This window comes from Microchirus variegatus, assembly GCF_963457635.1.
Source record: "Microchirus variegatus genome assembly, chromosome: 7".
Classification (NCBI taxonomy): domain Eukaryota; kingdom Metazoa; phylum Chordata; class Actinopteri; order Pleuronectiformes; family Soleidae; genus Microchirus; species Microchirus variegatus.
Genome location: NC_139808.1, coordinates 12019498 through 12045378, shown reverse-complemented (window position 1 = coordinate 12045378; position 25881 = coordinate 12019498). Strand labels below are relative to the sequence as shown.

The 25881-nt window shown below is 39.7% G+C and overlaps 1 protein-coding gene across 1 annotated transcript in view; it reads right to left on the bottom strand.

The window, feature by feature from the left end:
• ptprt (protein tyrosine phosphatase receptor type T) overlaps positions 1-25881 on the bottom strand; it is a gene marked incomplete at its 3' end in the record, with an annotated part of 242868 nt that overhangs the window by 44990 nt on the left and 171997 nt on the right. The window contains exons 18-22 of the mRNA XM_083892431.1: positions 17163-17317; positions 11921-12001; positions 11565-11600; positions 2788-2883; positions 1871-1965 (exon numbers count right to left, since the gene is read on the bottom strand). Of these exons, the coding sequence (XP_083748557.1) occupies positions 1871-1965; positions 2788-2883; positions 11565-11600; positions 11921-12001; positions 17163-17317 (463 nt within the window). The remainder of the gene's footprint in view (positions 1-1870; positions 1966-2787; positions 2884-11564; positions 11601-11920; positions 12002-17162; positions 17318-25881) is intronic.

Genomic DNA, 25881 nt, shown 5'->3' with positions numbered 1-25881 from the left:
ATAACAGGTCACACTTGGAGGTCTTCTGCATGTGTGTGTGTGCAAGTAAGTTGTGCGTAGGCTGCCCTTTTTTAAACTGAAAATGTGAACAAAGCAAAAACTCCTTATCTAAACTTTTTTGGATTATTGATTTTCTGTATAAAAACAGAAACAGATATAATATGAAGTTTATATATAGTATTGGACATCTAAAAATGCAGTTTACATCGGTATGATGTTATATTCTACATATCAGTGAGTGCACCTTTGTGCTTTGTGCATTACAACACAATTTGTATCATTACACATGAACATACACATATTCTATTATACATTAAATTATTTTCATTTGTAAAAAAAACCAAACACAAATGACTATTTGTGTTCTCTCCCCACTGTGGGATAAATAAAGCTATCTTATCTTATCTTATCTTATCTATATATATATTGGACGGAAAAACTGTCTTCAGATCAACCAAAAATAAACCAAACCAAATCAATTTTTCTGCCAAATAAACCAACTTTTTTTTTTGCCACGGTGAGATCACGTGGAATGTGTGTCCAACAATGTGGAATGTCCCTTTAAATGTAAAAGGTGTGATCCCAGTGGGTAGAGACATGTTGACAGCGTGGCTGCTGTCAGTGTTAGTGGGGTTAATGGGTTTCAACGTTCGAGGTCACATCGCACACAGAGACGAGGACAAGAAGACATATGGGGTGTGGTGGCAGACAAACACAGACACACACACGGGCACATGCAGCTATCCTTTTAAGGACTTGGATTGACTTTCATTCCTTTTTTTTTACAGCCTAACCAAAGCCTCAACCATCCTCAGAAATGCGGTTCTGCTTTGTTATGAGCAGGTTTTGGTCGCCATCAGGATTACTGGTCCTGACAAGGTCAGTGTTTGTATCAGAGAAGGACCTTAAGTGCTAACAAACACAAGTGCACACACGTGCAGAAAACACTTTTAACTATGAAAAATAGGATATTCAGTGTTTTGTCTTATTGTGTGTTTGTGTTGATCCACAAATTATCCACTAAATATCTTTTTCTATTTGCAGTTGGTGACAGGTGTCCTCCAATACTGCTCCTTTCTATGCCTGTGTCTCTTTCATTCACACATAAGCATGAACACGCACACAGACACACACACACACACGCGCAGAGGTGAATAAATCACATTTGCTCTCCCCTGAAACGTATCAGCGGGTATAAACCAAAATGACAGGAAGCAAATGAAAATATAACGTACGGCGTCACAAAGGGACAATTTTCAACATTCATGCAGAGTTGATAATAGAAAATATTTATTCTTATGAGAGCGGGAGGTTAGACGGCGACGAGCGGGAGGAAAAAGAGGGCACTGTGTCTTTTAAACAGTAGACAGGTAATGAGGATTTCAAAGGAAAACAAGCACAGGGTTGAATACGCATGACAGAAGAATGAGTATAAAAAAAACATATGATAAACAGTGCTCTATGGCAGTCACAGGCCGAGCACAGGCAGAAAGACAGAGGGAGAAAACAAATCTATGGACTTATGAATAAAGAAAGACAGAGGGGAGGGAGATTGGTGGCAGAGTTATGAGAAAGATTTGAAAAAGGAAACAGATAGTAAGGGAGGAACACAGAATATTAAGAAAGGAAAGATGAGGGGTGGAAAAAAACAATTTTTCTTTGTTTTAATGTATTATTATATTCGAAAACCCCCTCTATTTTTTACCACCAGCAGTACTATTCTAGGGTTACAGGTAGATTCTATTGGGTAATGAAGGTGCAAACTTTTACTGTCTTATTAACACCTGCTTAAAATGTTGTCTGTCGAACGATTGACACCTGTTTCACTGTTGTTATCACCACACGCCTCCGTGTACGCATTTGTTTTCACCTCATATTCCTCCTTGAAGCCATAACCCTGTCCGCATTTCATCTGGGTGATGTGTTGAAGGAGGTCGGCGACTCGAATAGCTGGCTGAAACTGGCCTGCCTGGAACTGACCTGCAGGAGCATAAACAGGAAAAAAAAAAAAAAAGGATGAATATTTAAACTGGAGGAGTGATACAGTTAGATGAAGAGGAGGAGGCTGGATATACGTGAGTCCAGAAAATGAATCAGCAAGTTCATTTTGAGGTAAATAATGATCAGTCACCAGATAGACATTTTTTTAATATATATTATGAATATTTTTGATCAAAAAAATTGTCTGCATGACTCAATCATTAGTCTTCTCACTCTGCCTGAAGCATCTGCCAGTGTTTTTTTTTTGTTTGTAATACATTGTCAAATAAGCAATTGATGATGTGGATTATTGAATTATTCTGTACATAAATCATTTATCTGATTGCTTAATCTCTTCTGCCACACAAATAAATTGCATCTGGCAAATAACAAACTGACTAACTACTAGCGTCTCTCATCCCCGACTCAACACATGGCGGGCGATTTAATTGACAGACTAACTCTGCTGAAACTCTAATTGAATGCTCAATTGTCTGGCTAATTAAATGACTCGCTGCTGATGTGACTCATAATCAAAGGGTTATCAAAAGGTTTGGAACTCGGAAGTCGGAGGCATGTCGGGAACAGACTGACAGAATGCATGCATGCTGGCTCACTAATAAAGTAACATTCTGGCCAAACTGGACGAACATACTCTCTGACTCACTACATAGGCTTGCAACTGGCCAACAGCTACAGTAACTAACTAACTGTGGGTGAGTGATTAACTGCCTTTTTTTGTCTTATTGGCTGATTGAGTGACTAACCCACGACTTAACAAATTAACTGACTGTTGTGTTGACATACCGCTCTGGTAGGAGAGCTCCACAGACTCACAGCCTCCGTAGGGAAAACTCTGCAGGGTCAGAGACGACGGCTGGGAGAGTGATGGCTGGCTACTGTCTGTAAATACAGGAAAAGGGTGGTGTTGGGAAACATTACCATGACAGCATACATACCAACAACCCACACACACACACACACACACACACACACACACACACACACACACACACACACACACACACACACACACACACACACACACACACACACACACACACACACACAAACACACACACACACACACACTCAGTATTTACAATATGTGTGCTGCTGGTGCACTGCATGGACACATGATTTAGGTGAGAGTGGGGAAGGATCACAAATGACAACTGCTAAGTTGATATGACTCACATAAAACCCTTTGGTGTGTTTGGTGGACATGATGAGAAACACCATGAGAATATCACTCATGCAATTGGAGATAGATCGGACGGCTCTATGTCTATATTATTAGTCAGAATAGGTGGCGGGACAGATGAAGAGACTGTGTCAGAGCTATGTCAGAGGACACAGATACAGTGAATACCTGTACTGTATATAATGTGATATAAACGAGTTGAATAGAGAGCGAGAGAAAACAAATGCACAACAAAGGTGTCACATATTAATTGAAATAGTTTGAAAAGGGGGCTATTTAACAGTCATGAAAACTGAAACAGCAGCGCTGTAATGTTGCTGTGGATACCCAGACAGGCAGTGTGAGTTACAGTGCGACTGCGTGTGTGTGTGTGTGTGTGCATGCGTCTCAGAAGGAAAGAGGTTTGTAATATAAAAGTGCATGACTTTTGTGTTTTCTTAATGGAGCTATTTGCATGTTAATGATGGCTGTGGATTCATTTGTGGCCTAAAGTGGCTCCTCCATAAACCAATCTAAACACTGGCTTCCCTAAACGAATGAAGAATGAGGAGGCCACATGGGTCAGTGTGTGTGTGTGTGTGTGTTTGAATATGCATGTTTCATGTGTGAGGGCACGGAGGAAATAGGATAAGCAAAGTGAATGATTCACAATATCCAACATGCGTGATATGGAAGTGATATACAAGTGAAAGTGAAAGAGGAGATGAGCTGATAAATGGGCTGAAGGAAGGGGGGGATTGTAAATGAGGACAAGAAGAGCAAATATAAAAGGCAAAGGAAAGAAGTGGCCACAAAGAGAATGGAGATGGAAAGAAGGACAGTAGCACTGAGTGGAACCGATGTGAGGAAATGAGGGGAGAGGTGAAGGAAAGACAGGTGTAAAGAGAGGAGAGAAGGAGAGCTGGGCAGAGGTCAGGACAAACACAAACTGTCTGCCCAATGAAACAGAACCGGGTCACACTGTGCAACGCGCTCCCTTCCTTCTCCCGAGTAGCTCGGCTGAGAATTTACTCCATCTTTTCCTCTCATCACATAAATCTATACTAACTCTTTGTCATCTTCCCTTCCTGTGTGTTATTCAAAACCTCGGTGCAGCCCTGTCTAATACTAGTAATATGATAGTGTCAGAAAAATATCAAGTTCAATGCCTAAACAAAGGCCATAAAGAAGAAATCAGAATGGATGTACAGCATAAGGTGCATGACAATTTTTAGTCTGGGCATGAAAAGTTACCCTCATATGAAGATAACTTTAAAACATTTAATTGCGTGAAGTTAAGCTGTATTGTTAGAAACATGCACAGAACTGAATTGTTTTGATTATGTGTTTGCTCTTTGCAAATGGACAGTCAGGTATACGCTCCAGCTGAGCTGGAAAAAAACACTTTTTTTTTTAACCTCTAAAATGTATTATTCAAACTCTCTGACATTTCAAGAGATATTCTATGAATACCAGCAAAAGACATTCTTTGCCTTTCCTTTTACTTAATCTTATCCCTTCTTTAACTGTATTTTCAAACGCACTCCCTGTCTTCATCCCTCAGATACTATGTGTACTGTACCTGTATTTAGTTGCGTCCCTATTTACCACAATGAAGACTCAAACAAATGAAGCCTTGCATTAGTTCAGGCAGGACACAGTACTCATCCGCCCCCAGCTGTAATCAGCTGACAGCCAGCTGACTACAATCTATCATGCTCCACAGTCACAGCTACTCTCACATCAAGACGGTCCATTTAACACTCGTCCCTCACTCATTTACTGCTACACCAATGCTGCATCTCACCGCAGCAGCAGCGAGATGATATTTGACAGACTCAAAAGTTTACCGTCTTGCAGGGCTCGCTCTGTTTGTGCTCGCATTGTGCTCCCTGTTTGGCTAAGCATGCAGGGAGCATCTTAACCCTATTATGAAAAAAATCATAATCAAAATAATAATAAAAAAATCCTTAACCAAATAACAGATATAAACACACACTGAGGTTAGGCCTCCAGAATCAAAGGAGTTGTATATGCCTGTGCTTATGGACTAACTTAATAAGTGTGTGCATGTAACTGCTTACCTTTCAGTATGCAGGGTTTTCTTTCTCCTGATATGTGTGTGTGTGTGTGGGGGGGGGGGGGGGGGGTGGGGTGTGTGTGGGGGTGTGTGTGTGTGTGTGCATGTGTGTGTGATCTGTTAAGCTCACCAAGGTCAAATATGCATTAAGCCAGGCATGAAATGGAGTCGTAGCTGCAGCTCCACAACAGTGACTATGATGAAGACATCTCAATGCTAATGGAGAGATTTATTGACCCCCAACAGTCACATGGCTTTGTGTGTAAGTGTGTATGTGTGTGTGTGTGTGTGTGTGTGTGTGTGTGTGTGTGTGTGTGTGTGTGTGTGTGTGTGTGTGTGTGTGTGTGTGTGTGTGTGTGTGTGTGTGTGTGTGTGTATGAAACGGACCTATGGAGAGTGCTGAGTGTGCGCATCTAGGGCGGTTGACAGTGAGAGAGTGATTGTTTTAGAACTCGCGCGCAAGTTTTTTCGAGCGTGCGCACACATATTGTATATATATGAAGGTCCATTTACACCATCGGTGCGTGTCAGTTAGTGCAGTCCTTCATGCTTGGCAGTGTGCTATATAAAGTGAACCTCCTCCTACGCTGTGACTTTATTAAATACTCTATAGTTATGGATGACTTTGACTCATGACAGCACAGTATCACTGCGCAAACTCTGTACACAATTAGTGGACTTCAGTTTACCTGACCTTCTATGCCACTGGGACAACAGTCTTTCTTTAACAACACTTTTAAACATGTGGTTCACACACACATATCACAGACAGTGTTTGTAATCAGGTCTATTATTAAGAAGGCAGTTTTAGGGTTTGGGCCAATCTTAACCCTTAGTGTACCCATGGGAATTTGCCGCAGCGACATTCTGTCGCAAAAAAAAAATGTTTTTTAGTCATATACTTATGTGTTGTTGAGACAAAGATATGATTGATTTGCTAACACATTTTTAGTAGTGATATAAAGTGATGTAGTTCCAGATTTAACAAATTAAATCCCATTTGGACTACTTTTTGCTCAGGTGTGTTTCTATGGAGCCCCTGAAGTGAAAAATTAAAAAATGACGAAAAAAGAAAAAAAAAGAAAAAATGAAATCTCGAGTTTCAAAGTCGAGGTCGCAAGTTTCCAATGTCCAATGTCACTTCGGGGGCTCAATATGTTTCTATAGTTGGTCAATTTTGCCGAGGCTGTGTTTAAAAACAGGATATAAGAGACTCTATATTGCACATTCTTAAACCCTCTGCATTTACTGTCAACATAACATAGTAATGGAAAAAAGCAGCCAAAATGCTCTGTGTTCTAAGGCATGTTTGAGCTTCCTATTTCATGTATTCTACTAGTCAACTCTGTAAGTGTGTAAGAATCATTTCATGCGTAACATGATTTTAAACGATGTCTGTATACTCCAACGATATACTTCAAAATGTAAAACTCCCCAATCATTAACAACATCTTCTGCGATGTGGTACATATTTGAGCGTCAATATCCATTGACACATCAGACAACAGCGAATGTCAGAGGAGCAGCCACAGGGTTTGCCCGTCACATGAAGGGGTGATGAACACCACATAGTCTAACATGAGGAAATTAAGGTAACAAGTTCTGCTGTTACTGTTCTGCATCCACTAACACACTGTCCAAAGACAGAAATAGTTGCAGGGAACCTATACAAAAATGATTAAAAGTTGTAGCTGGTAAGTTCATCTCTCTTTTTTTCCCCGTGTTTCTCTGAAGCACAAGGTCAAGTTCAACTTAATTTTAGGCCCAGTGCCGCAGAGCCATGCAGGCCAGTGGAATTCTCATCGGTATGGATGAAAAATTGCCCTGATATTTGAAACACATTAGAGCCTGTGGAACAGTGAGCATAAAAGATTGCGGATACAAGTACGGCTGAGTTGTTGTAAAGAGGAGGGGGGGGGGGGCTGAGCAAGGGAAGCCAGGGAATGAGAGAAATGTTGATTGAAATCCAAAAAGAGAGGAAAATTAAAAAGAAGTTTGACAATCCTTGAACCCAACAGAGGCTGCATGTGGCGTAAGAAAAGCACTGATTTACAAAATCACTGTCTGATGTAACCACATCAGATTTGCAGGGATTTTTCACAATTTGACTCACGCTTTCCATTTTAAATTCACAGTGTATTTCATCCACCTACAGCCAATGTTTTGAACATTTGTTGTCGTGTTTTATTCAGCTTTATGAATGAGAGCATGCTGTGTGCATGATTTCACACCTTCAGGCAGAAGGTGTTTCTCTTCTCAACATGAGACCAGGGCGTTTTAAAAGATGAAAACAGATGGGACGATCAAGAGAGAAAAAAAAACACATCAAGAACAAAGGCAGGGTGGAGCTTAAAGCAAGTGGACAGAAGAACAGATTTAATGAAGGAGTAAAAACAAATAAAGAGATAATAAAGACATGGAAGGAACAAGGCAGAAAAAAAAAATTATCCAGTCAAGTTCTAAGACAAAAATAAATACACTTAATTACGTGGAGATTTTTCAGCTTTTCTGATTCAAAAAAAAAAAAAAAAAATGAAATTGGGAAAATTTCAGTAGAGGACAGTTGTAAACAAAGAAAAGGACAAAACAAAGGTCCATATTCAAAAGAGTGGGGAAAGACAGAGCAGTCACATGGTGGAGGATAAAGAAAAGCAGAATATGCTGGACTTCAGACTTCAGGCTATCCAGAACTGGGCCTATTTCCATAAATCATTTATAATAACCAGGATTCAGCATTTGTACTTGAAGTGGCATGGCATTTCTACTAGTCTTTACAGGACTCGTGCATTGTTACCATGAGTCCAAGAGTCTATATCTGTTGCAAACACAACATGTTGGTGGTTAGGGCTTGGAGTCGCCTCCTGATCTTCGTCTCCACTTTTCTGACCCTGACATGTCCATTTCACAATATTTCTTATTTTTACATTTGTTGCTTTTGTCTACACTGTGTAGTTGTAATGGTTTTAATTGGGAATTTGGACAGTATTGTGAACTCTATACTTTTGATTTATGTTTTTAAAAAAAAAAAAAACTATCAAAGGGAAAAGACACATTGTAAAAATGTGACAATCAATAGGACGACTTGTCAAAGGAAGCATGAGTAAGAGGAGAGTAGTGAATATAAGCTTTGTAAGCGGGTTGTCAAGCTGCAGTTGTAAAAAAAAAATCACAGTATGGCTCAATCATCCCCGAACACATAAAGGTTAAAAATGACTATCTTTCAACCCTGCCCTTACCGTCAATTACGCAGCACTGCCACTTCATGGCTAAACAAAATGACTACCATTAACCATAATCACCTTACATGCAGCCTAATACTGGCCTGGGAAAAATAATTGCCCCTCAGTGTATGCTGAGCAAAAACTACTTCCAGTACAACCAGAGCTGTGGATAGAAATTATGAGCTTTCACTCTGGACTGTCCTCCACTTCAACTGTGCAGAAGCACATTTGGTGCTTAAGTGTTTTCAGTGCATCATCATCACCACCATCATCATCATCAAAAAAAAAAAGGTAAGATGTCACATCCCTATGAGACAGGTTTAGTTTTATGAACAGGGATTTTTTACGGTGTTAGAATGATGAGTTTCTTGAATTTGTTATCCAGTATTTGGTTGGTTTTAGATGCTCTTGACAAAGCAAAGAGGAAGGCGCTCAGTTAATTACAGAGTTTTGCTTTTTTGAAGCCTTGATGCCTCATTTTGTGTGTATGACTATACCTTTGTGACAGTGAGTGAACTTAATTAACCACAAAAAATGCATGCCGAAACAGAACTCCTGTGCGAAGAACAGTGAAGGGCTTTTCTTGGCAAAGGAAAATAAATCTGACACTTGCTTTGTGAGCCAACAGAACAGTGTTTAACCTACATCAGTGTTGGCAAAATGGATTTGTTTTGAAACAAATAAATGGGTTTGCACATAAAAAGTATGCAATGTTGCAGTGGCTTTCTACTGATCCAATGGATTTATAGTGCACTGCATCAACGTAAACCCTTAGCAGGGCTAATGCATACATATACTGTATATATATATAGACATATACACCTCTGCGCATATTTAGCTATTTTTCAACTTTTTGATGTTCTCTTTATCCATATTTTTGTAAAATAGACACACACAGCTACATAGCTTAACTTTTGCTTGATCACATACTGGATTTATCCAAGCTTCCCCTTCCTGTCTTTGATCCCTCAATATGTATCTCTTTCACTGTCGTCTTAATAACTTCCTTCTCCCCCTCTCTCTCATTTCTCTCCTAGCTCTTCAAGCTATTAAAAAAAAAAAAAAAAAAAAAACAGTCTTCACTGGTACCACTATCCATTTTAAAGAGCCTGTAGGGTTTCGTTGCTAACTTTGAAAAGTAAAATGTTTTTTTAATCCATTTAGTGGATGATGAAATACAGCTACACTACACTACACTAAAGGCCACTTCAGACAAAATGATCAACCTAATGTACTTAATCAAAATCAAAAATAAATGAAGACCATGCAGGAAGTAGGAACCAATGATTGTTTCGTGTTTTTCTAACCTTGTTAACGATCTGATGTAGTGTAACGTTAAATTAAAAATAACACAGTGTGATACAAATAATAAAAAATCATGTATAGCATGAAAAATCAGCACTTTGAGGTTCCTGTAAAGTGATTAAAATAGCTCTTCTGGCTTTGTCCTCTCATCCTAATGCACTACTACACACACATTCTGGTGTGCTCAGTTAACTGGGGACCAGGCTCTGCGACTGTTGCTATTCAGTCATATTTTGTTTGTACGGAATATACAGAAATGTTGTGCAATATTTTAATTGTGAATATTATTTTCCATTTTTCTTGACTGAGCCACCAAATTCTTCACACTAAACCTTTAAGAAGCTTTTTTGTCCCTCCTTTCACCACTCGTTTCCTTAATTTCATTTAGCAATCATTACCCCTTTTCCTTGGCCTTGAATAATGATGATGACGATGGTGGTGGTGGTTATTTGTAGGTCCCTCATCCAGATTTGTGCTGTATCAGTCGATAACACACTTGAGATTTAGAGAGAGGGAGTAATGTGCTGTATTTACAACTTGATGGATGGATGTGAAAGTTTAATTAGTGAAGAAAAGATGGATGTAGAAAAGAATGGAGTTGAATACGTTAGACAATGCAAGGAAGATGTTTGGTGAAATATGGAGACATGGATGACAAATAAATCCATACGAAGAAAAATAAGAAAATGACTAATGGAAGAAGGGTGAATGGAGAGATGACTTCAGTGAAGTAGAGAAGGAAGGTGTTGCCTTAGTGGGTGGAAAACTTAAGAGACAACATAATGGACATACAGAACAAAGGGTGAGTTAGATTATAAATGGAAAAGAAGTTGAGAGATAGATTAAAATGATAAATAGATCTACAATAATTCTTAGTTCTTCAATTAATGGCACATTCACTGCTTTATCTGTACGTATCATCACGTTCCACTGTATATAGTCAGTTTTTTGAACAATTTTTTTTGGAAAATCAAACTTTGTTTTGCACTAGTTTTACATCTCTTGTCTTTCTGTCTAAATATAGGTAGGACAGATGGTTTAGCAAAACTCGAATGTCAGTCTGCAAAGATGTATGACTGGAAAAACTGTGCCATCATACAAATCACTCAAGCGTTTTTCTTTGCATTCTGCTTCATCATTCCTTAATGTGCAGTCGGCAAATGGCACAAAAATCTGTGTGGGAACTTGTATAGATTGCAGCTAATTAGAAAAAGCGGGAATGTTTCCCGTCCATTCATCATCTTCTCATTGGTCAGTCGATAAACATGCAGCTAGTTAACAATATGTTTTGGGCAAAGATATAATTAGATTTTTCAAAATCTGGAAAAGAGGACTGAGTAATGGCGTGTACACAGAAAACAGGATGATTGCTCAAGAGAAGAACAAAATAGACAATTTGGGAGAGAAGGGAGCAGGGGGATGATGCGAAGGGAGATGGGAGGATAAACATGAGATGTTGGATGATGGTGTTTTATGGACTGTCTCCATAACTATTTGTGCTGCTATCTTGACCAGGACTCCCTGGAAGAAGAGACATTGTATCTCAATGGGACCCTCCTGGCTAAAAAAAAAAAAAAGTAAAACAATAAAAAATGAGAGGAGGTGTGGTGGGAAAATGATGAGTGAGCAGCTTCTTATTGTGACGTAAAAACACACATAGGGGCCATCTTCTTTGAAAGGGACTGGTCAATGTGGCCAACAAAATGGTTTTGATATGTCATCCTGTCTATGAGGAAATTGGTTGTCTCTCATATCAGACACACACAAATTCAAATACTTTAAAAGTTTTACTCACCTATAGAGGTTGTCGCTGGTACTGGCTCTTTGGACACTGCACACAAATCATGACACAAACATGACACATGGCAGCGTGACAACTACTGTGGGTGTGAATACAACCTAAAGTAAAATGTGACCCTACATTTGTATAGAGATTAAAGAAGAACAGACTTAGAAAACAAGGTGAAGAACGGAGGATCATTTACATGTTAGCATGAAAATGATCTAAGTATTATGCTATCTGCTTGTATCGTTACCTGTTTTCCAAAAAGATTCTCAGTTAAAACACAGAATCACTCAAAAACAAAACAAATAGACAGTTTGTATTTGCAATAATATTTCACACATCCATGTGTGCGTATCAGTGCATACCTGAGTAATAGGAGTTCAGCAGGGACTTGCTCTGCAGTGTCTTGCTTCCCTGCATGGAGAAGGAACAGGTAGAGGGGGAGGCTGCAGAGGAGACAGGTGCAAAGAGATGTTGGGGGAAAAAAATGGATAAAAGGATGAAAAGACGTGGAAATAATGAGGGGAATGACAGGACAGAGGAGAAAAGTAACGGGGAGAGAAAAATAGAATAATGAAAGGAAAAGATTGAGATCAGGTAATGAGAGAATATAAAACAAAAATGTGGGAAACAGTCGGAAACAGAAAGACAATGAAAGGACAAGGGGGGGAAACAGAAGGACAGGGGAAAGAAGGAAAGGTCAATGACCTCATCTTTAAAAAAACACCATCATAGGACACAGTAAACGATGACAACACTAACGTAGATCGACAAATAAATATCCAGCGACACTAACAGCATCGTCACTGCTACCGTTACTGAAGTTTGAAGGATTAAATTGTCTATTTCTCCACGAGAATGCGTTCAAATCGCATCAGTGACTACGTTTACAGTAGAAGTGGAAGTGGAATGGACCAATTATGGGTAAAATAGCATGATAAAGAAATTAGAGAACTGTACATTTATGAGACGCTTCAGTACAGTGGGAAAGTGTGAAGTCAGTATTGAGCTAAGTGTGTTCAATGGGACAAAGTGCAGGAGACTAGATAAAGAAGGAGACCAAATAAAAGATAAGTCAGGCATGTTTTTGTATTTATATACAGTGGTGTTTTTTCCACACCACAGGGCAAGTGGTGTACTAGTGGTGTTAGGAGAGGAGGCGAGTCTTTTGAGAAGGTTAAAAGAGCATGACGTGCTAGTTTTCACCATCAAGGAAACCACAGACAAAGACAGTCTGGACTGTGTCTGCCTTTTATGCAGAGATTCATGTACAGAACATGGTGTCATCTGCCAAGAATGACTTATTGAGGTCAAGGAACTACATTGGCTTTGTGGAAATAAGTTGCTTCAAAATGACAGAACACTGCAGATGATCTCTTTTAAATGGCAAAAATGATGTGAGCAATTATTGACATTTATTAATATTGTGCGTCAGCGCAGCGTTCACATCGGACTAGACTATAGAATGAACTATAAAACGATTACGACACGTGTGCAGGGGGTTGCAATGGAGCTCCAGTGGGATGCTGCGTGTAAATCGAGCTTCAAAATAGTTTTCACCGACTTTTGCTCTGAGCTGCTTTCTCCAATTTCGTTTGCAGTGCTTTTGCAAACGACCTTAAGGCTGAAGCTATGTTTAGTAAACTAGTAAACTCTCCTGCTACACCCAAGCCCATCACAGTGTCTGATCAGATTGTAAAATGGCCACTGTGGAAATAAGGTCAACCTAACAAAATAGTAAACGTATAGCGCAGTAACAGTAAAGCTGAGCAGATATATATATATATATATATATATATATATATATATATATATATATATATCATTGTGTATGAATGTGATTCACCACCCGGGTTTACTTTCTTTAACAGTGACTGATGGCTTCTATGTCCCTGCAGATACACTCTATCTCTCACATACACACACAGTCTGCTTGGAGTCTATAAATAAATGATATGTAAGACACACACACACACACACACACACACCCACCCACACACAACCAATAAGATAAAACCTAGAGTGATTGCTGTGAGACTGACTGTGATGTATTATATGCTGGCTAAGCCTGTTAAATAATCCACAACAGATATCACAGCTAGCCTACACATTAATCTACAGTATAGGACCTGCAGCAAGCTGGTGTGTTTCTTTATGTGTGTGTTCACTAAAAAAATGACTGTCATTCATCTCTGGACTTTCAGCCACAATTTAGTACTCATGCATAGTGATTTTTTTTTTTAAGTGTGCATGTTTTATGTACTTCAGAGTAGCAAAGGTCCAAGCCGGTGGCCATTAGTGGAAAATCTCTCACTTAAAAAGAGCTCTCCTTCCACCTCCCTTCATACTCACTGAGCAGATGACATGATATGTCTCCCCTCTTCTTGTCTCGCTACCTCAACTCCAGTTTCCTTTCACCATTTCGCTCTGGTCTTTTTTTTGCCCTGCACACTGTGAAGTAACGCACGTTTATAACCACATATTCAGACAATTGTTAATTGGTTGAACTTTCCAGTTCTTGTTTGAGATCATAACGCGATCGCTTCAACTTCAAGTTCAACCAACTTACAATTATCTGACAATGTAGTTATGAACTTTTTAAAGTTTAAACAACTGCTTTTCCTTTATACAGTATTTTAATCAAAAACACATACTGATAATACACTATCCAAATATTTATCTGAAAAAGATTGGTTTGTAAGTTCATGAACTGAAAACAATAAAGGGAACTGTAACAGTAAATGTCTTTGTCTCAGAGCTACAACTACCCAACACCTCTTTTCTAACACAAAATACCAGGTCCTCAAATTAGTCCTCAAATCAAATTCAAATTAGGATGTCTCGACCCAACTCGCACCTTCCTACAACATCCACAGGGAGTCGGCTCCCCTACACCTACAGTTGACAAAGAAGTGTGAAATCACGGCCTGAAAAGGCAGACTCCTTTGTCTATTGGAGGAATGTGAAATGGGGAGTTGCTTAGGTATAAATGTTTTGGGCTCACTATGCTCTGGGTCTTTCTCCAGCTAGGATCACTCCTGTGAAGTTTGACCTTTGCTTTGCAAAGAAAAAAAAAACCTTGTAGAAAATTTCCACAACAGGACCGACAAAACTTAAAACGTCCGAGTTCTGGTAACTTGTTGGGCTTTACAGTATAGTCCATTTATTGTACCAATGGTATCTTCTTACCAAACAAAAATCAATGTATTACCAATAATCCATGTACTAACATGTAGGGATTGGTGGTGTGAGATACATTTCAAAACCATTCATGACTGCTGTCCTGCAAATTGTCACTACTTAATGTAAAACACTAAGTGGAGAGTGGAGGCAGTCACTTACGCCATGACATTATTACTATTATTATCTTTTCCCTTGACGACGGCCACTGAAGTGAACCTGAATTTAGGCATCTTTCGCCCTGTCACAATTTAAGTGGTAGGATGGAAGAGTCATCAGATATCGGAACGTCATAAGTCATATCGAGCACATGAATGAATGCTCGAGATGACTAGGCACAATTAAGTATTTTCATCATCATCATGACAGTGGTTTTATTTTTACCTCATAATTTTTACGAGAGATCCTTTCCTTCTACTCACTTTTAGAATTGTCAAAGATGACTACCAGTACGTTAGCTTCTGGAGCGGAGTAAGACCAGTGCTGGTTATATCTGGATTTTATCAAGATAGGTGCACGTGTCAATGAAATATGTATAGTATGAAATTCTTAAATGAAACTGACTGTTCTTTTTCAAAGATAGAAAAGAGTGGAGCCTCATAGAGCCAGACTGATGTTTTAATTCCTTAAAATACTCATATTATTCTTGTTGTTTTGCGACAAGTTTTATCGTCACATGACTTTTTTTGTCCTCTATTTCCACCTTCCCTCATCTGATCTTGGCCCTCTGCCCTCCTCCTCCAATACCCCCCAAAGACAACATGCTTTCTAGTCTTCTGTGATCGAATCCGTCTCGTTTCATGCGTACCGACACTGTATGCAGCTTGTAATGTCCTGCAAAAAGAGGCTCAACTTTAATACAGTGAGGAATGCACCCGCATACTAAAAGAAACCTGCTTTGGCGGCAATGTCCTGTGAAGACAATGCAATAACACAGATATTACTGGGTCCCTCGCCTTGTGTCAGCATCAGGACTAAGCCTCTATCAGTGATGGTGTTCACGTTTGTGTGTGCATTGCTCCTTTTCCTTCGTGAAATGGCCATGTAATGGGATGCAACTATATCAAGTGTGATGGAGAGACTAGTACATTGCACTGACTTTGATCAGTTGACAAAAAAAAACAAAAAAACAAGAGTCTGACACCTATTTCACACATTCTCGAAGTTAGAGAGACATTTTGATGCCCAAACTCTACGTTTGGCAAAATGCAAAGTCTGTCAACATTGCCTTGAAAGAAAAAGAAGAATGCTTTTCTCTTATAAATGGTCTCAGCTACAGTGTAAGTATTAGAGTTGGGGGGGGAACTTATTTGTGAATTAAAAAAGTATATTGCAATATACAATTTTGCAAATACTCAGTATTTTGCAATATAATATATTGCAATATATTGCAAATAAAGTTTTGTCTGACATCCAAGGTCAAGAAGAAATGCATCGAATTTTATATACTGTGGGTCACAAAACAAAGTGGCCAAATCTATTTGAAAGCAAAGGCATTTTCAAAGTTTGAAATATCACAGCTTTATTGAACACTCAGGGTTCAGATAAAACGGATCTGTCCTAAGTGCTACCAATGCAAAAACATTATTGTGCGTCAGAATCGCAGAGTGGACAGTTAAGGGAAGAGTGTAGCAATTATGGCCGACATTAGCTTGCTACTTAGTCCCTCTCCAGCACCCCTGGCTTTCAACAGCGAAGCACTCCCAAAAGGCCAAGCTGACATTTTCAAGAGAAAAATGCCCTTCTGAGATACCCTGTTTAATTACCCTGGACACACACACACACACACACACACACACACTTTTACAAGGAGATGGGAATTTGAACCCACAGAGTCACGTACATGTGGGCACGGTGACTTTCATGAGATAACAGTTAAAGACACAGATGCAAAAACGCAATTTGCATTCATGCACTTGCATGTGCAAGAGGCGTCACAGAGGAAGAAGGAATGAAGGAACAGGAGTTGAAAATGATTACAACAGCACAAAGTGAGATGGGGGTTAGTGAAACAGCACAACTCTGCTGATACTGGAGGATGGGGACATATGGAGAGTTTTACTATGAAATAAGATGTCCACTATTTGAATAAATGAATCTGACAAAAATGATAAATGGCACAGACAAATAGCATATGCATATATATATATATATATATATATATATATATATATATATATATATATATATATATATATATATATAAGTAGAAACAAGGGCAAAAGAAAGTTAACTTGAGACAAAACTATTTGAATTATTCTTTTTTCACCCACAGTACAACACTTGCTGTTACTTTACCCTGGCTGTTATACTGTAATCTTAGTTTCTGAAAGTAAAGTCTCTGATGAACATTCCAGGGTGGTGGCAGCTGCAGTGGGCAGATTGAGGATGCGACTGACGCCAGAGCCTCAGACCATTTCTACTTACTGAATCCGTTGAGGTCCTGGCTTGAGGTGGAGAAGGGGTCGTCTTTGTGCAGGGTGCTGACTTTAGTGGTGCTCTTATCAGCTGTTGTGACCGGACCCATCTCCCTCTGCTGAGTGGAGCTGCTGGCAGTCTCCTTCTGCTTCTTTGCCAGCTTCCTACAGTAGTATCAACACATGCACATCCACACACACACACACACAGACAGGCAGACACACACACAAACACAGAGACATTAACAAATTTAAACATGGTGACGTGCATGTGTGTGCAAATTCAACCACAGTTGCAGAATACGATAAGAGATGAGATAAGAATTATGTTTTTATACATGAAGTGACTTGAGCACATGCCATTTAAAAAGTCCATACATCCAAACTTAAGCCATTATTCACATTCGTTGACCGTGTCAATACATAAAGACCTACTGTGTGTTTGTGTATAAAGACGGCAAAATGTTAAAATAACTTTGTGTGATCATTGCTCTTGCCGCCCTCTGTCACTCTTATAGAATCTGAGGAGCCACAGAATAGACTTCTTTTAACAGAACGTCAAATTACTTACTTTGATGAATTTTGTGAGTTTACATAATGGAGATCTGTAAAATATCACTTTAATACGGGTATGCTTCTCAGAAGACAAATCACAGACAATAATTAGCAGTGCAGCAGACTGGAATTTCACCCAGGATGCTTGATGCAAACTACAATCCGAGGGCTCTATTTTACAGTGCCCCTGTCATGCAGGAGTAGCAACTGCACCTGCACTCGCCACTGTGCCCCTGGGTGTGTTGATCTTAAAAAGAGGTGTGGCCGGGTACATTGTTGGTGCATTGCGATTTTGAGGCAGCAGAGAGTAATGGTAAATTACAATTTCTTCAATTTCTCAGAGCTACAGTTGCCCAACACCCCTTTCTTAACACAAGATACCAGGTCCTTTTGTGTATTCGAATTAGGATATCTAGACTTAACTTGATACCTACCGATACCTGCAATAGACAAAGGGGTGTGAAAGCACGGCCTGGAGTGGGCAGACCACTTCAACAGACAAAGGCATGTGAAAGGGTTGCTCCTCAGGTATAAATGTTTAGGTCTCGCCATGTTCTAGGTCTTTCTTCATCTCAACAAAGTTGTTGATGGGAAAGAGTTGGTAGACGGCAGAGCCAGATGGTTAACCGGCCAAAGACCTATACCCGATAGCCGGGGGAGGGGATTGCTACCAGAGCTGTGCCATTTTTACGCACAGTCTCTATGTAAAAGGGCACAGACACAGTCTGTGTGCCGTGTGAGATGTACATACATTGTGTTCATTTGCCCTATAAATTATCAGATTGGGAACAGATTAATGCAGCATGTCCCATTTAGTGTTGTCTGAAAGGACCTGGGCTTAGCTGATGTTGAAAAAAAATTTAAGACATCACATTCTCAGGGAAAATATTAATCCCTACTTCAGAGACATGTGGGTGCTTCTGCAGTGGCTCTATAGAGTGATATGATAGGTGTAGTTGTATTAATGTGAGTGCTAATGAGATGTCCCTCGAGTGTTGTAGCCTTATGATATTCTTTCTCCCATTTACTGTTCACACGTCACAACTCCTGTCAGCTGACGACTATTTGTAGTTTTAACCTCAGTTTTAGGTCAACTCTGACAACAGATGGCAGAAATGACAGCAAGCTATTACAACCTGACATCATCCGTAGGATTCACCAAACCTTGCAGGAGTTCCACCATTGAGAATCATTTTATTATCTGCTCCTGCTTTTATCTCCAGGAGTGATAAATGTCCTTTGAACCTGAACAAACTGCCGGGGATAATTAGCGGGAGCTCGTTATACTGCTGCTTTTGACAAGAATGAAATGATGCCAAATGTTGTAATCTAACTTCAATGAACTTTATATCCTGTTCTAAAGTTTGGTGTATCTCCATGAGCACACGCACAGTGAATATGTTACCCCTCTTTATTTTTCAGTTTACCAAAAACATGATCTGTCCCAAACTTTGTATTGTAGCAGCAAACCACTTCACACTGAAGTGGGATTCAGAGCCCACACCAATAGAGTGACCCATTAAAGGTCACATAGAGTGGTCCTGTTGCACATATATGTTAGTTATGGAGGTCTACTTACATACATTAACTTGTTTTTATGGTCAAAAACCTCCTAGTTGCTGTAAACGAGCCGATATAAATCTGTCCTTTTTGAAGCACTTGTCAGCCGCGCTATTTCAGACATAAATCTCGCCTGAGAAGACAGACTGTGTTGTGATAGGCCAGTACCCCGGAAGTGACATTCGGCACATCCACTCTCAGAAGCGCAGCTCCCCCTTCTGGAACGGTGGATGCACTGCTCCTCATTATCAAAACATTGTTTTGACAGTGTTTAAAAATAGTTTCGTCACGACTCCCCGCCGGAGTTCCTTTTATGACTTTGACCCAGAGTCAGAAGACACTGTCGCTCGTGAAACACTTCCACAACGGACGTTATTCTTCTTCTGCGGTTCAATGTACGCAACCGGATGTGCCCAGACTAGTGCCCGGAGCAGGGCGGTCGGCTGTTCCGGAGAACCGCTGTTTACGTAACTATAACTGGATTTTCAGAGATCTCGCTGAGCCCGAGATTACAATAAAACACAGCGTTCTCAGCAATGGCTGAACTGTTTGTTTTTTCTAAACTTCAGGGCTTCATAAACAAGGTAATGACGCAGATACACACTAAAAAACAGTGTTAATTGGAACTTCCTGCTTCCTGCTTTACAGATGAACAACACCTCACATCAGTAAGTGTAACAGTAAAAAAAAACAGCATGTCTATCTCATTTGTAATCATAAACATTTAATTTGTAATAACTGAAAATAACCTCCTCCAGACTCCACCAACACATTCATCATCCTTGAAGTGTCTGATATCTAGTCACAAAAAGACATACAGTGGGATGTGTGGCTGTAATGCAGGCATGTGCATTGAGCGAAAACACTTGAGCTCTTCGAGGGCTGTTTGAGCACAGAATGTGCTGGGTTTTCAGTGCGTGTTTGCCTGCGTGTGAGCAAACACGTGTCTGTTGTATCTGGCTGTTGGCACAAACTGCCCAGCAAGTGGGTGTGATTCCCAGGGACCTATCACGAAGCCGCCTCATATGCCTGCTTTAAACACATTTCTGACAAACTGCATGTTCCTGTCCAGTCACTCCAAAAGGCAAAATTAAAGGAGTACAAAACGATTCTCCTACACAGCATTCATCATATCTCCCCTGCAGAGACCAATCAAGTTTCTTTTCAGAAGCTTTTAGGAATTACTTAGAGGCACTGTAATATAGCGTCTACAACGGTAGACGAGGGAAATGAATATGTTCTCAAGCTAAGACGCTGCAGGACATCACTTAAAGTGGCATTCATTGCAGAATGACAACTAGTTTAACACAGTGATCACATGACCTGTAAAAAAAAAAAACCACACACATGGGACGCTCATGATTTTCCGCCAATTGTTCTTAAAGTGGATAGGCAACTACATTTTAAAATGGGCAAAGCAATCCAAACTAAAAACTTTGGAGTGGGTGCGGATTTGTTGAAGTTTTTGCACCGGGGAAATTGATATCGAAAGATATCACAAATACATGTGCCACTGACTTTATAACTGACTGGATTGAAACCACCTTTGCAACCTCGGCTGTTTCTAATCGTTGCAACAACCGCAAAAATTTTTTTTTTTTACCCTAAACACCTTTTGATCAGGAAGAAGTCTAACGTTGTATCACATGTAATCACTGTTATATTTTATGTTCATAACACTACAACCATATGATCATGAATAACTGTAAATCACGTTTATTTCGGATCAGCTTGACAGCTGACTGAAGTGATTGAGCAGCACAAACAACACATTCTAGAATAAATTGCCATGGAAATGTATGTGCCCCTGCTTTCGTGCAACCGGATGAGGCTAAGTTTAGCCAGGAAAACGTGCATACTGTATTCCAGCTTATTTGTTTTTTTCCTTTTTTGCATGTACTACCTTAACGGTGAGCTCTATACCCAGACCTGTGAATTCCACACAAACGAATGACGCTTTCTGCATCAACACTCAACAATAAGATTTGATTTCAGTCATGATTCTTTGTACATACATGTCGGAAAGACACTGCAACATGTCTTCAACTTCCACTCAAAACTAACAGTATTACAGGAGGTGTGTGTGTGAAGATATGCAGAGGGAGGACATGAAGTAAGAAACTGAGTCTACTACGATCTAGTGATGACCTGAACATGCCTTTGAGTATTTAACCAATACATCCAACAGACAGAGAATGGGAATAAAAGCACATTACAAAAGCGTGAAAAGCGAACATCAGAAAGAAGGAAAGCAGATGGGGAATTTTAAAATTAAAGCAGTAAATACGGAGGAAAAAAGAGGAAGACAGGTAAGGGGAAAGGAGGAAAGGCAGAGCAAAGTTTCTCCTATAATAATTTCTTCCCATCAACCTGAGATTCAACCTCACACTGCTCCACAGCAATTTATAGGTGATGGAGTTTCAACACCTCCTGTGTGATTGGAGCTTAGAGTGGCCTATTCCTGACTACCTGACTGCACATTGACAGAAAGTGGGCAGGCAATGAGGAGGAGGAGGAGGAGGTGAGAAGAGAAGAAAGGAAAGCCAAATGGAAGAGATTGAGAGAGAATAAAGAACAACACGATTGAAGAAAAAGGTGAAGGGAGAAGAAGAGAGGTAGGAGAGGGAACAGAGAAGGAGACAAAGAAGATGCTGAAGTAACAAAAGTGAGAAAAGTAGGACCATCTAAGGGAAGACACTTGTGGCTTACAAGAAGTGAAAGACCTTTCATTCTTCTCCCTCTTCATCTCTACACCTCTACCTATCACACATGCACCCTCGTTAATGGACTCATTTAAATGACAAATTCCTTGCATATTGTGAGTGGCAATGAGTAAGACATAATCCATCTTTAATGAATGTCACGGCGGCAGTTCATTTAGCAATAAGGTTACGCTGTCGGATGCCGACCGGCGAGAAAATCGTGGACTGCTTTGTTCCTCCGGCAACATTAATTGCAGGCTGTTTGATGTGTCGATAATGAGCGATGTGGGGTGGATACGTTGTGTTTTTCTGTGAGCGTGTGTGTTTGCGCGAGCACATCGACTGACGAATCTGAGAGGAGACAGCGGCGCTGCGAGACAAAAGGCGAGAAGAAATGGAGTGAAACAAAGTGGGTGCACTTTTAGTGAAGTCAAGCAAAATAACTGCCTTTTAATTGTCCCTCATTTGATATATTAGCTGTCATAAGTACTCAAAGGCTTCATTTCCCAAACGCTGGATATGCCTTTGATGTAATTTATTACTGGATTTCATCAGTAAGCATCTCCAATTATGAAGGATGTGGTTTTGTGAATTTATGAACTGTTATCCTGGTCTAACATCATGGAAATTCTATTATGATATTTTCTTGTATGTTTGCTTTTGATCAGAACAAGGTACAACCATTGTAAGGTAGCCCTTCTTTTTTCCAAAACATTTACAGATGTAGTGCATATATTTTGGGGATTTGTTTTCCGTCAATGTTTTTATTCTGCCACTATTCATGAACAAACATGTAAAATTGTAATGTTTCATCCATCATCTGAAAATGGGCTCTGTGAAGCAAAACTATCAGACCTGACTGACCATGCATTTGTGTGTATACTCCAGCAATGCAGGAGCGGGCGGGAACAAGGCCCAGTTATCCTGTCAGGTGAGATAATGATTGGGTTTATTGAGCAATAGTATTAACTAACGTGGGTGAATTTTTTTGTGTTTTTATTCCTACTTCAACTTATCTGTAACTGTTTCACTTTACTAATGCATTGCTGCTGTTGCCTCCGTGTGTCTTGCCGATAAAATGAATATAGTGAAAAATACAGTCAGAGTCGGGTGGAGCTGATCGGCTTTACAATTTTAATTGTATTTCTTATTACTTTAATTAACCCTTTAACACCTAAGCCTCAAAATGTCTCTCTGGACTTTTTTGCTTAATTTAACCATAAAAGGGCCAGAAAATGTCTTGTGAGTAAGTGCGTTTGCCCATTTTTCCAAAATAACTTTCAATATCTGGCTGTTATACTGCATGCATAAAATAGTCTATTACCAATTCAAAAAGTTGTATTAAAAAAACAGTGCAGTTTTTGTTCATTAAATGTTAAATTTGAACATTATAAAGCTTTAAAATAACATTCGTTTGAGTCTTTGGCTCAATGTCAACAAAACGGAAACTAGGCGTTTTCCTACTCTCTGGTCACAAAGACACTTATTTGCCAGCTTCCTGCAACGGCTCGAGTAAAATTACCGTAATAACCACATATTGGTGTTGATGTGCAACTTCTTAGCTTTAAGAAACCGTTGGATTTTTTCCAATGACAAAAAACTGCCGTGTTAATGCAGTAATGCAAAATGCGTAAAGTAATACTTTATAAAACAACATGTACAGACTCAGCTGTATGCATATGGAATCAAATACATATATAAAAACAATAAAACAAGGTCGACCATCTGTTGGACGCATAATAAGGTAAATGTACGTGTATATGACCCTAACGTTAACAACTGTGTTGTGATGTAAACAAGTCTCTGATGAACTGAGATGATTGTGTGGAATGGAAAATTAAAGTGGTTGTCTCTTTTTATTTTTTTTATTTACTGCAATATGTTGTTGGACAGATTAATGGATTAATTGCTGTTACCAGGATTTGAAGTCTGCTTATTATACAAAGAGACAAACAATGCTTTACACTGTGATACACAAAGTAGGCGTTTGCGTTCAAAAAAAGAAGAGAAAACTTACTTAATTGACATACAGTAATTATTCAGTGCTTCTACAGATAACTGTTCTTTGGTGACCTGCTTCTACTTTTGATTATGTAATTGGTAAATATAGCTGCACATACTGTAGCAACGAATCGCGTACGTGCCTTTGACAAAATCAATGAGGCATGTTATTGTTCTTTTCCTTTGAATTGACGCACGCAGGGGGAATAGCATTTATTTTTTTTACAGAAGCCTGGCAAGTGGAGCAACCTTAAGGCATCCAATCAAACAAGGGAAACGACATCTGTTTCACTTGTCAAGGGATTGACAAGAGCTCCTGTGCTATGGTAAGAAAAGTCTCAGCCAGCCCGGGCAGATAGATAGCTCAAATATCCCAGAGTCATCCTCGGCCGCTGCTGTAGTTAGACAGGCAGTCAGTCACTTCAGGATGACAGCGGTAGCTCCAGAGGAGGCTGCAGGCAAAGCCAAAACAAACTCTTGTCTGTGTATCACAGGATTTAGAGGCAGACGCAGCAAGGCAGAGAGAGATTGAGGTATACAGAAAGAAGAGAAGAGAGAGATGGAGTTTGGAAGAAAGGCAGAGGGGGGAAAAAACCCCCTCTCTGATCTAACAGTAAACATCCTTGGGCTATAGCTACATGTGTGAGTGTTTCTGCACATGGGGCTATGCAGCTGCTATAAATGAATAAACCGTTTTTTTTTTAGGAACCAGAGCCCAGATGATGTAGGGCCAATGCAGGGTTAAATGTAACACTGACCTTTTACGCAGTTATACAAGTTTGATAAGTGTAGTGTTGGTGTGATTATAGCTGCAGCTTTTTCTCCAACACAGTGGTAAGAAAAGTTTGTCACAGTGTTGTATGTTTTCTGTGCTGTGCAAATTAAAAAAAACTGCAGAGGGTGTCAAAAAAGAAAGTTTAAATGCCATGGTAATGCCTTGTTTAATTGTGTCAGTCTCAGTGTATAGAAGTAATTTTGGTGGGTCAAACAGCCTCAAGGTGGCTGTTTTGAGAAGTGATGGCATGTGATGACTGTTCCGCTCAGCTAGGCCTCTGCTGCAGATTTGGAGGGTATTTTTTAGATGCTTTGAAGACAGCAGGGGAAGAGTGGATTTCGGAAAAAAAGTGTCACTGCAGAGATTTGTAGGTGAGCTTGAGGCAACAGAGTATATGGGTTTGTACACACACAAGCACACACACACACTCCTGATTGCACATACACAAGTTTGGTGTTACACGTGTGATCTGGAGAGTGTGTGTGTGTGTGTGTGGGGTTGTACTTGCTGGTGCATGTACGAAGAGACAGCTACTGTAAAATAGCTCCTCCTGGTTTATGAGCAGGAGGAATAATAACAGTGATTTATACTGACCTTTATGTATGAGACATTTCAAGAGCGGGAACCTGCAAAAAAAATGTATTCTGACAGGAATTTCCTCTTCCCCACCAAAGCTAACGCTGCGGATGTCCCGAGAAGTTCAGACATCTCAACGTGTGATGCTTTTCTACGGGCTTCAAGTTCAAGGGCAACACATTACAATCAAAGTGCCCCATCATATTAGTATACAGTATGTGTGTGTGTGTGTGTGTAGTTTTCTGAATGCAAGGCAGGATATAGGTGAAAGTTGAGCTTTTGACCTTTCAGGCGAAAGGTTTGTGTTCTTACGACAAACGTATTTGCCTCCAATCGTTGTCAAGCTTCTGTAACAAAGTGACAGTTAAATTATTGTGAATAATCTACAATAATGTGAGGAATGCACATTATGTTTGCACGGTCAATTTTTTTATTATAATTTTTTTTATAGAAGCTGCACATGCACCACTGCTTTGTTCCTGTGTTTTTATCAAGAAGATACATCTGAATTTAATCTTCCTTTAAAGATGTCAACTAGCATGAGTCCCAGTTTCACCAAG